The sequence below is a fragment of the Stomoxys calcitrans genome, chromosome 3 (assembly GCF_963082655.1).
Source record: "Stomoxys calcitrans chromosome 3, idStoCalc2.1, whole genome shotgun sequence".
Lineage (NCBI taxonomy): Eukaryota > Metazoa > Arthropoda > Insecta > Diptera > Muscidae > Stomoxys > Stomoxys calcitrans.
This window is the reverse complement of record NC_081554.1, coordinates 6,024,737-6,037,667: the sequence shown is the minus strand read 5'-3', so window position 1 is coordinate 6,037,667 and position 12,931 is coordinate 6,024,737. Positions and strand designations below refer to the sequence as shown.

At 38.1% G+C, this 12,931-nt stretch overlaps 1 protein-coding gene across 3 annotated transcripts in view; it reads left to right on the top strand.

Annotated features, from left to right (window-relative positions):
- The window catches only part of LOC106080808 (ets DNA-binding protein pokkuri), an 80,761-nt gene extending 72,505 nt beyond the window's left edge, over nucleotides 1-8,256 (top strand). For all 3 annotated transcript variants that reach the window (XM_013242372.2, XM_013242373.2, XM_013242374.2), the window contains exons 2-4: nucleotides 2,355-3,770; nucleotides 3,844-4,726; nucleotides 6,480-8,256. In XM_013242372.2, the coding sequence (XP_013097826.1) occupies nucleotides 2,492-3,770; nucleotides 3,844-4,726; nucleotides 6,480-6,702 (2,385 nt within the window). In that variant the 5' untranslated portion in view covers nucleotides 2,355-2,491 and the 3' untranslated portion in view covers nucleotides 6,703-8,256. The remainder of the gene's footprint in view (nucleotides 1-2,354; nucleotides 3,771-3,843; nucleotides 4,727-6,479) is intronic.
- Nucleotides 8,257-12,931: the final 4,675 nt, after the last annotated feature.

Sequence of the window (12,931 nt, the reverse complement as noted above, 5' to 3'; positions counted from 1 at the left end):
ACGATACGGTACCGGATTGGTGGTTTCTTTATTTTTGTTTGTGTGCAAACCCATGTTTTTCGCGATTACTTTTTTGAAAAACTTCACAAATTTCAATGATAGAATAACATTTTATTAATTTCACACGAACAACTGACAAAACGCACTATAAAAAATGGGGACGAAGATAATGCGAACACATTCCGTACGAGTGGTACTGAGTTCTATGAGCAAAGTAGTAGCGACATGTCGCTGCATCTGGATACATTTCTATAACAAGAAAACGCCGAAAAATATCGCAAAAAGCGAATATAGTACCAGCCTTTATAAAAAAAATGGTGAGGACTAAATACGAACACATTCCGTAGTAATGGTACTGCTGAGTTCTATGAGAAACATAGTAGCGACATAGCGCTGCCTCCGTGTAGATTTCGCTTCAATTAATTGCAAATGTCATTAAATGCTTACGAAGTGCGCACCAATCTACTCTGCTTTAATGCTGTTGTCTTGGTTGTGTTTTTTGTTGTGTTTTTGTTTGACTTTTGTTTGTGTTCTGGCGAAAAATAGAGTCAGTCGGATTTGGAAACTCAAAATTCATTTTCGCTATGAATAAAGTCAGAACAAGACTTTATACGGAAGAGTCTGTTGTTTTAGCACCAGTTATGGGCTCAATAAGAGTACGTACTAAGTATAATTGATGTACATATATTTGTACGCTATCCATTTTTTTCGATAATTAGATTCGAATCCTAGTTCTAATTATTAAGCAGAGTTTACATGGCACATCATGATCGTACTCATCGAGTGTACGTGTTGATTACAGCTTTTGACTAAAACGATACATATGTAGATTTTTTCTTTTCTTTGATTTTACTTTTCATTTCTTAAACTTATTTGTCATAGAACGACGATGTTTCAATATCTGCCAATTAATGATTACATATATCTTTGTAAATGGTAATCGATAGACGTCATTCATCGAAAAAATCAAATGATTTTGATTTATCAGCCATGACTGATGGTAATGTGTACATGTGACGAATACACCTTTGTTTTAACCAATACTATTACAATGACCATACATCAGATGTGCCATTTAAACTCAGCAATGGAACTAATGTTCGATAACTATTCGACTAAAATATCACATAGTGTCGAAAGCCATCCGGTAAATAAATTTGTGGGGTTAACTATTCAATTAAGTTAATTTTGTTGTTGTAGCCACATTTCCATGTGGAGGTAGCGATCCTCGTCAAACTCTTATAGGTGAGCAAGGTCGTTTCGGTCCATAGGACCGATCGCTGCGGGAACATTTTGACCACTGGTTATTAAAATCATCATATGCACTCGTTATTTAAGCTAGAGCCGGTGCGGCCGGGCTTCTCACTGAGACTCTCCACTCGATAGAGCGGATTGTCCGTGACTGTAGTTGAAGCTAATCCGTATGGAGCATTCCACTATCCGCAATCTGTTGTTGAACAAGATGGCCGTTGGTTATTTAAAGGCGCCTATAACTCGTCTTGTCATATCGAGCATCATAGGCACTGAGAATTTGTGCAAGAACCTCTAATTGTTCGCTACTCCGTATGGAGCATTTCACTATCCGCAATTTGTGGACGCGCCTGGTGGCTCTCAGCTGAGCTTTTCACGATGATAAAGAACACCACACGTATCGGAGCTCAAAGTTCCAGATTGTGTGGTGCTCATAGTCCTCCCGTGCCGGGAAGTTAATTTTGTACCTGCAATTTGCTTGTGTAATTGAATTGTGCTATCGATAATTATCCGGCATAGCTTTGTCATCGAAGTTCAATGTTTTAGCAGAGCTCAAAATGTTCATTTATGAACATTCCTCATCGAGTAAATACAAATTTGCCCACGATCATTCGATTAAGGAACCGGGGACAAACTTATCACATAGCAATAAGCGCCTACCAATTTTGTTTTTTTGCGCGATTTTGCCTGCTTTTATTATTTTTAGAATAACATTTTTTACCCTGTTTTCTGACTCACTTTGACGGTAAACAAACGCCATTTAAAAGGCTTCCCTATATTCCGTTTGTTTTTATTAGGATAATTAAAGTATAGAAAATAACCAAAGGTCAGACTGCCTCTACACAATAGATTCTAGCGGTCTTACTAGCTTAGTCATCACATAAAATACGCCTAGTCTTCGCATTAGTCATAGCCACCTGCCACTTTATCCGTCATCAATGGGAATCTATAATTATGCACACATACGATAAACAATCACACACTCCAATATGTTTGATTAATGTCTTGATTAACTTTCCTATTTATTTTTTTCCCAAAATTTTCAACTCTATGACTCATATCTAATGATCCCTTTTTTGTTGGTTGCTTTCTTTATTTTGCAGCTTTAAATCTGTGACTGTCCTCTTCCGCAACGTCCACATCAATGTTTTCCATATGATTGTCACAAGGAATAATTATCGAGGACTTTGACGTGAAAACATAGAGAAACAAATTTCCAAATTGTGGCAACCAGTTCAAAATGAAAATGCTTCCGGTACAGTTATCATTGAATCCGCCTTTAGGCCTATGGAGCGATATGCTCTGGCGTTGCCCACCCGCACCGCCCAGCCAATTGGCTGAGCTGAAAACACAGTTGCCACCCTCACTGCCCTCGGATCCGCGCCTCTGGAGTCGCGAAGATGTGGCCGTGTTCTTGCATTTTTGCGAACGTGAGTTCGATTTGCCCAAAGTCGATTATGATCTCTTTCAGATGAATGGCAAGGCATTGTGCCTGCTGACACGAGCTGATTTCGGACACCGTTGTCCGGGAGCTGGCGATGTACTGCACAATGTCCTGCAAATGTTGGTGATCGAATCGCACATGATGCAATGGCATTTACCAAATAGTCCTGTCACCCCAACCAGCCGTTATCCCCTGTCGCCGCACAGTCATCCACCCACCCCGACTTGGCCGCCCATTGGGGCGCCAGAAAGTGCCTTCCATCAGACCTCACACTTAGCCCCACACCATTTTATGGCACCGAATTCGGTGACGCTAAGTCCCCCGCCTTCAGTAGACTCACAAGCCAGCAGCCCGCCCCAGAGCCATGATCAAGCGCAACAAGCACAGAATGGATCATCCTCGTCATCGTCGTCGTCCTCATCATCGTCGTCGACCCACAACAGCAATAGCAGCAGTAGTAGCAGTAGTACAAGTAGCACGGGCAGCTCTTCAGCATCGGCTTCGGCTAATGCGGCGGCGGCGGCAGCAGCAGCAGCGGCGTTGAGCGCCAGCAATGCTTTCAGTGCCTTAAAGCAGCAGCAGCAACAACAACAACAGCAGCAACAGCAACAACATAATGCCACCAGTGCCAGTAGCCATCATTCGGACTCGGATGAAGAGAGCTATTCCGAACCTCCCGCAGCAAACAGTACAATTGTGAACTTCTCCGCCCATTCTTACCCCGCGGCAGCAGCTGCAGCAGCCGCCGCCGCGGCTGTGGCCCAATACAACAACAGTCCGCCCACAACCCCCATACTCAAGGATATGCCACAAAGCCTGAAGCAGCAAATCAAAAACAACTTTGTCAACTCATGGTCTCAGCAACAGCAGCAGCAACAACAACAGCAGCAGCATCAGCAACTGGCACTCGAACAACAGAAGCTGCCACAGCTTGGAGGTGGTTCGGTCTCGGCACCTACCACACCCAGTTACATGCAACCAGTGAAGCGGGAGTTCTTCCCCGACAAAACCGACAATCGGTATATGCAACCAGTAAAGCGTGAATTCTTCCCCGAAAACACAGAACCCAATACAAGTAAGTAGAGTTGGCCCCTTCCCTTGCAAGATTTCCTTCAAAGACTAATCTGATTCTATTTTCTCATCCACAGATGGCCGCTTGTTGTGGGACTTTTTACAGCAATTGCTCAACGATCGCAATCAAAAGTATAGCGATTTGATAGCATGGAAATGCCGCGATACTGGCGTTTTCAAAATAGTCGACCCTGCCGGTCTGGCCAAGTTGTGGGGCATCCAAAAGAATCATTTGTCAATGAACTATGACAAAATGTCACGTGCCTTGCGCTACTATTATCGCGTGAATATTTTACGCAAAGTCCAAGGCGAACGGCATTGCTATCAATTCCTAAGGAATCCAACCGAATTGAAAAATATCAAAAATATTTCCCTGCTCCGCCAGTCGGTGGGCCAACAAAATACGGGCAACAACAACAACAACAATGGTGGTGGCACGACCTCCAATAACTCACCGTCGGCTGCCAACCAATCATCATCGTCATCCATTACGAACTCACCAACCTCTAATGGTACAAATTGGGCTATGCCAGCTCAAGGATCTTTGCAACATCCTGGTGCTGGGCAACAGCAAACACCACAAAGGCCTTCCTCGCAAGGCAATCAAAATCATTTGACTTTGCCCAATGGTATGTCGACGGCAGCAGCCGCCGTTGCCGCAGCGGCCGCCGTAGCCTATGGGCCACCGCCATCGTCGCCACTATTTATGCATGCCATAAATGGTGCCTTCCACTATTTGTCTTCGAATGGTGTGCCACCAAACTCGCCGGCCGCCTTGCCCACTACACCCAATGAGAAATTCCAATTTAATGTAATGAAAACAGAACAAAATTCAGTGTCACCACATGAAAATGGTGGAGGTTCCGAAGAAATGAAACCCACCGATTTAAGTGTTAGCGGTAGCAGTAGTATCGAGAAACGGCCTTATTCCAGCCCATCGGCAAACGACGATTGTTATCCGTAAGTATTTGCAATGTCGCTATGTGCATAGTGAATATCTATAATCCACTATAATAATTAAACGGGGGGAGGTGGGAAATTCCAAGTTAGTTAAAGTCAATAATATAAAGAAACTGCACATGAGCAGTTTCAATAAAGAAACTGCAGTAATATAAAGAAACTGCACATGAGCAATATTTAACAAAAGTCTATGCAATAATGAAGATAGAGCTTTGAAATTTAATAGATGCCCTTATACTATTCCTTACTATTGAGAAATGGCACAATGTACAAGTTTTAGAATGGGTGGTGGGTTAATCACCCTCAGAGAAGTTTGTTAAGCTGTAATTTAGATTTTTCGGTTCTTGGGGTATGGAAAACCTTGTTCAGACAAATCGGATAATAATTGCGACCTCTAAAGGCTCAAGAAGTCAAGATCCCAGATCGGTTTATATGGCAGCTATATCAAGTTATGAACCGATTTGAACCTTATTTGGCACAGTTGTTGAAAGTAAGAATAAAATACGCCATGCAAAATTTCAGCCAAATCGAATAGGATTGTGCCCTCTAGAAGCATAAGATGTCAAGTCCCCAGATCTGTTTATATGACAGCTATGTCAGGTTATGAACCGATTTGAACTATACTTGGCACAGTTGTTGGATATCATAACAAAATACTTCGTGCAAAAATTCATTCAAATCGGATAAGAATTGCGCCCTCTAGGGGCTCAAGAAGTCAAGACCCAAGATCGGTTTATATGACAGCTATATCAAGTTATGGACCGATTTGAGCCATACTTGGCACAGTTGTTGGATATCATAACAAAACACGAGGTGCAAAATTTCATTCCAATCGGATAAGAATTGCGCACTCTAGAGGCTCAAGAAGTCAAGACCCAAGATCGGTTTATATGGCAGCTATATCAGGTTATGGACCGATTTGAACCATACTTGGCAAATCTTTCCGCTTAACATAATTATGAGTTGCTACAAATGAAATGACGAAATTAGTATACCTACATCCTATAATGAAGGGTATAAAATGATTGAAACAATTAATTTTGTAATTGAAAGTAAGAAACTTTTCAATCACGATCTTAATGGAAAAAAAGCCAGATTCAATCAAAAAAATTATTCAATCAATTAACTTTTTAATTGAAATTGGGAAAAATTTTAAATTACGGTCTGAATTGAGAAAATGTTCAGATTTAATTAAAAAAATACTGAACCAATTAATTTTTTAATTGAAATCGAAATAAGTTTCAATCACATTTTTAATTGGAAAAATTTTCGTGATTTTTTTCTGTGTAAAGTGGGGATTGTCCGACCTATTACACCTTGAAGCAAAAATACCAAATGCAGACTTAACTGAGGACCCATACTCACCTGTAGTGAAAACTGTACAAGATGAGCCTAATATGCCATTTCAGCCAACTAATTTGACATTTTTGCAGCTAAGCGATTTCAAGCCATGATTTTATGCAATAAGTATTGCACATAGTTTTCACGGCAAGTGATAATAAATAAATTATTTTTACCATATTGAATGCAAATCTCTTACCTGCTATATGGCTCTTACATACAATTGTTATCGCTCATACTCCCAGCTATCTAGAACTTTGTAGTATTATGACCATACATTCTCCCAAACAACGGAACCTCACTGAAATCCTAATTGAGAGGCAACAACAACAATCTTTTCTTGTTTGTTTTTCTTTTATCCTTCTAAAATTTGTATTCCTAATTTTTCTTGATTTTGTCTTTTCCCTTTTAGACTGATACGAAACGCTGATGGATTAACTACAATTAAATTAATACGCTACAATGAAAACGAAGGCGGAGGATCAGCTCAAAATTCGTCGGCTGCCAATGACAACAACAATGACAATCAGCAACATCAACAGCGAAATACACCAACACCTATGGACAGTGAAACAAGCGAAATGGAATCCAGTCCCACTCACGATAACATGGGTGCCACAGATCTAAGAAAATAATTGGAAAACTAAAGGCAGGGAAAAAATATCCTGGCTAGAAGATAGTAACAACAACAACAATAAAAACATAATAGCGACAATCACCAAGAACATTATCACAATGATAACAAACAACACAACATACTATCACATACAAGTAAAACAAAGACCATAGCGACAGAGAGAATGGAATGTAGTAGCATAACTGCGCCTGCCGCCGTCGCCGCCTGCCCGCTCTTGGACTATGAAAATACCTCAAATGAATGTTGTGATTTGTCTTAAGGCAAAGAATAAGTCGTTGCATATTAAAAAAAAAAAAAAACGGCGAGTGAAGAACAAAAGTTTATGGTTTTTGAATTTGTATGTAATTGTTGAAACAACAACAACAACATCATCAAAACAAATTAGAAAACTAAGAAATGTGCCAATTTAGACGTTTATCTTTTTTTCTTACATTTATGTACAATATAATAATAATACCTACCCACATATATTAAACAAAACAAATTAGTACTTTTTTAAATACAACAACAAAAATGCAAATATCTCTGCTATGCGAGAGGGATAAATCGTTTTATCACTTTTTACCCATTGTCCTCTCGCCACTGTTCATACATACATACATATATCCATACTCTGTCTGCCTCTTCTCTCCATCGTACTATTGTTAGCGAAAGAAGTCGTATGATAATATGACACTCATGGGTTTCAAAGCAAAACGCGACCTACTGTTTTTTGTTTCTTTGGAGAAAAAAACTTTAAATTTTTTAAACATCTCTAATGAGAAAAATATTGTTAATTGTTAAAATGGTATCACGCATACAAACATATATGTGTGTATATGTAAACAACCATGTATTGTATTCATTACAAACAAAGCTTTTGAACAGCTTTAATCAAATTTGAACTTCTTCTAAGGAAATAAACAAAACAAAACAAAAGTAATAATTGCAAACAAAATGTGATAGCAAAAATTTATGAAAAAAGTAAAAAATTATGAAATGATTTAGAGCTAAAAACCACACACACACACACTCACACAAAAACAAAAGTAAAAAACCACAAACAGAATCAAACAAAAACAACTCTTAATGAACATATCTTCAAGAGAGCAGAGCAAAGAGTCTCTCACTCTCAGCTAAATTGAATTATGCATTATGACTTCTTCTTTCGTTATGTTTTTGTTTTTGTTTTGTTTCTTTGTGCTCATGAAGTCGATTTTTTCAAGCTTAGCTTGGCTGCCTGCACTTCATCATTCTAGACGTTGGTGAACTTATTTTTAGAGTTTGTTTAATGTTTTGTTTTTAGAAAAAGGAGAAAAATCATTTCATATTGTTTTAAAACACTCTTCCTCCCTTGGCTTCCATTAAGAGTAATATCTTTTTTTTTACATACATATACATTTATTATATATACATTTTTGTAACAAACTTTAGCAGAAAAAGAAAAATCTGATAAAAAATTGCTTTAATATTTTCTTCAACATACTTTTTTTTATTAAAAACAAAAAAGAAAACCAACAACAAACGTATTTATCTTAAATTTTTTTATAGGTTAACTGTTTATTTTTTTAACTTTTTTATTGTTTTCTTTTTGTAATTTTTTTTAGCCTTAAGTTAGTTTTAACCTAATTAGCCAACAATCAAGATGTGTAAATATTTGCAAGGAATTATTAAAATAATAAAAACAAAGAAGAAAAATAACAACAAACATTTTTATCAAAAACCCCACTTACCACCATAAGATCATAACAAAAAAATTGAAACATAATTTTTACAACTTAGCCTTATGACCAGAATAAACAACAGCAACAACAAAAAATAAATAAATAGAAAAACAATAAAAAAAATAAACACTTATATTTACATAATTATCCCTTATAGAAACAAAGGAAATCATCTATTTACAATTTACAAAACCAACAAACAACATCAAAAACAAAACATACGAAAACCACAAAAAATTAAAAAAGAGAACATTTTGAATTTGTTTCTTTATTTCTTTCATTTTGGAAAATAAACCCCAATTTAGCTTTAATTTCATAGCTTCTAGCTGTATTATCAATTAATTTAATTAAAAGAAAACAAAACAAAACGAAAGAAAATATTACAAAAACAACAACACATACAAATAAAAATGCAAATTATACCATGAAATATAAGTAGTTGAAATAAAACACAAAACAAAAATCAATAATTTTCTTCGGATTTTGTCTTCAGAAATAAAAACTCACTTTTCACTCAAAAAGACACACAGTGGTTAAAATTTCATGATGATGTGGAAAAATCCATTCAAAGGTAAGTTACTAAAAAAATAAGGGGCTTGACACCGGTCCATTTCCAATCTACTGACTTGGTTGCCAGAGACCATTTGAACCATTAGCCGAACACAGAATAGATTACCATAATAAAGAATAAATGTGGCAACCCTTGCATGAGTACTAAATACATAAATTATATATAGATAAAGAACTTGAACTTCGCACATAGACTGGTTGGTGGCGCTTGTGGATATAGATGAATGAGTATTATCTAAGAACATGCCGCAAGCCGAAAATCCAAATATCTCTGCTATGCGAGAGGGATAAATTGATTTATGACTTTTTACCCATTGTCCTCTCGCCACTGTTCTTACATACACACATAGTGTACCGTAAACAGTTGAGTACAATTTTTTCTCACGAATTGCACTATCTGTCAAGGTGTTTTGGTTGTGTGTGTGCATTATAGTTAAGAGCCATATATAAAAAAAAAAACGATATCAATATTTTGTAATTGGGCAACTGCCACAACCTGTAAATGAATATATGTTGCATATATCCATACTTTGTCTGCCTCTTCTCTCCATCATGCATGCAGTTTGCGTCATTTGCATTTTCTAAATATGCATTATTTCTTTTTCCGTGAAGGAAACTATGTCGTAATGTATGTACATATATAGTAGTGTTTCGGCAGTCGTAGCTTCTAATATGTGTATGATTCTATATTTTATTGCTTTTCTCTTTGGTGTAAATTTATTTTAGTTTTTTTAATTTTTTCGGCAGAGCTGCTTGCTTTGAGGAAAAATAAAATAATTAGCGGCATCTATAAGCTTGACATTATTACCTTGTTGCAGCAAAGGTTCGCACCCGTTTGAACATGGCGAGGAAAGTGCGATCTGACACCGCACGGAAGCTGGACATTGAAAAGCTGCAAACACAACAAATGGCAGCGGCATACTACACTCGAAAATGCCGCGAAATCCGTACTTGGGTACTGGAAGCCTCCCCAAGAAACCCTGGTACGACCAAGAGTGTCGAGATGCTACTGAAGCCAAGAGTGGGGCATATAGAGCAACCCTGCAATTTGTAGCAAAGCTCCAGATAAAGAAGAGGTATCGGGAGAAAAGGAGAGAGGAGAAACATCTATTCCGCAGAAAGAAAAAGGAATTAAGATGTACAGGAGTCAGAATGAAATCCGGAAATTTTAGCAAAGAATTAAACATAACATGCTGAGGATATGGAAAGAACATTTTACCCAACTATTAGTGTCCGACGTTGGCGGCGAAGAGGATACCGCTGAACCTATCCCTGATGATGGTATAGAATGTTTACCTCCTAGTCAGAATGAGGTCCAAGTAGCTTTGACCCGACTAAAGAACAACATGACAGCAGGAGCCAACGGGCTACCCCCTGAACTATTTAAGACCGGAGGCGACACGCTGATAAGGCGTATGCATCGGCTTATCTGCGCAATCTGGCTAGAAGAACGCATACCCGATGATTGGAACCTCAGCATACTATGTCCCGTACACAAGAAAGGAGACAAGACGGAATGTGCCAACTACAGAGGAATAACTTTCCTCCCCATCGCATACAAGATACTCTCGAGCGTACTGTGTGAAAGATTAAAACCTAAAGTCAATGAGATAATTGGGCCCCATCAATGCGGCTTTAGACCTGGTAAATCCACCCTGGACCAGATATTCACACTGCGCCAAATCCTGGAAAAGACTCGAGAAGGACAAATCAACACCTACCATCTCTTTGTTGACTACAAAGCCGCCTTCGATACTCCTTTACGTTCAAAGGTATTTCAAGCCACGTCTGAGTTCGGTATCCCTGCAAAGTTAATAAGACTCTGCAGGATGACACTTGCTGATACGCGCTCCCCAGTAAGATTAGGAAAAAATCTCTCCGAAGGATTTAATACCAAACAAGGTTTCAAACAAGGAGACAGCCTATCGTGTGATCTTTTTAATATCCTGCTGGAGAAGATTATACGAGATGCAGATGTGAATAGATATGGCGCACTAATCACAAGAGAACACATGCTACTCGCCTAAGCCGACGACATCGATATCATAGGTCGGTAAATGGAAAGAATCGAAAGAGAGTCAGTGTAAATGGGTCTGGCAGTAAATGGAGATAAGACGAACAGGATGGTTTCAACTCCCAAAGAGCCTTGCACAACCGAGCAGATAAAGAAAGTGGAGAAAGTTGGGAACCACAACTTTGAGACAGTCAGTCACTTTATCTACCTCGGTACCGCCGTAACCGAAACGAATGACACCAGTTTTGAGATTAAGCGAAGCATAATACTGGCAAACATATGTTACTTTGGACTAAGTAAGCGGTTGAGAAACAAGGCCACCTCTCGACAGACGAAGATTACACTATACAAGGCGCTGATACTACCCGTGCTGTTATATGGTTCTGAAACATGGGTACTTGTGAAAGCAGATGAGGTATTGCTTGGAGTATTTAAGAGAAAGATTCTTCGTAAAATATATGGATCAGTTTGCGTTAATGGAGAATATAGGCGACGTATGAACCACGAGCTGTATGACGACGATATCATAGTTACATGCATCATGGCTAGGTCATGTTGTCAGAATGGATGAAGAAGTCTTTTGAAGGAAAACACGGTGGTACACACAAACCGGGAAGACCAATGTCAGAGATTTTAGAATGAGTGCAGAAGATCGGGGCGCTTGGAACGCTTATCTACGTTCGGCTAGTGGAACAAATATTATGTCATAGCCAATTAAAGTAAAGTAAGTATAAGCTTGACATTTGCTGTAAAATTTTGAGAGCACAAAAATTTCTCAGTTATTTCAATTCTCTTTGAGTACTCCGAATTATCTATCATATGTTTGTCATTTAAGCAACATAGTATTTTAGTCCGTTTTATAACTGACGTTAGACATTAGTCTACTTTCTTTTCCTTTGGTCATTCAGCCGAACAAGTCTAACCATACCCAGTGAACCAAATGTCGGATATCAGACATTTCTGTAAAAATTCTAAACTGTTGCGGTAACATCTGAGGATGTTTTCCAGCAGTCCTGAAGGAATTCTGAACGAAATCTGAACGTCTTTTTGTACGGGTTTTTATAACTTTTCGTCCGACATTGCGGAAGAAATTCTGAAAATGTTTAAACGTCCTGGCGTATGGGTTTTTTCGATTTTCTTCTTGCTTTTTCGATGTTTATTTTGATAAGCTACATAGTAATTTTTTCCCATGGTTCTGAAGAAATTCGGAACGAAATTCGAATTTGATACGTCAAAAAGAATAAACGAATTCTACAAAAGTTTAACTCAGAATTCGGTTAGAAATCCATAAGACAAGTCGCAAAACGCATCCGTATTTCTTCAGATTCAATATCAGAATTCGATCAGAAGTCTTAACAACAACTCTAATTTCCCTTCCGATTTCGTAGAGACTTCGGACCGCATTCTGAACTTTAGGTTCATTGAGATAGTAGCACTTCTAAACTACTACAAAACATGTACTGAAAATTTAGGTTATGTTGTTAAAGAATAAACGCAATTTAATTGATTTTAAAGTCGCAAACGCATCCGTATTTTTTCAGACTCAAGATCAGAATTTGGTCAGAAGTCTTAACGACAACTCTAATTTCCTTCCGAATTTTGCCAGAAGTCGTGTCAACCACTCTATATATTATTCGTTACGAATTGGGACCCGGATGAATTTTCCGACATTCGTACAGACTTCGGACCGAATTCTGTACGTTTGGTACACTGGGATAGAAGAGCTTCTACTACTACAAAGAATAAACACAATTTAATTGATTTGAAAGCCACGGTATTTTTATTACAGGTAACAACAAAGTTTCGTATGCGGTTATTAGGCCCCTGTAGAGGAATTCTGTATAATGTTTAACGAAAATCGTTTAGTAAAAAGCGATAACAGAAAAATTTACGAATTTGGCATTCAGTAGCCACTTTTAGCGATAATCGATATCTTAATG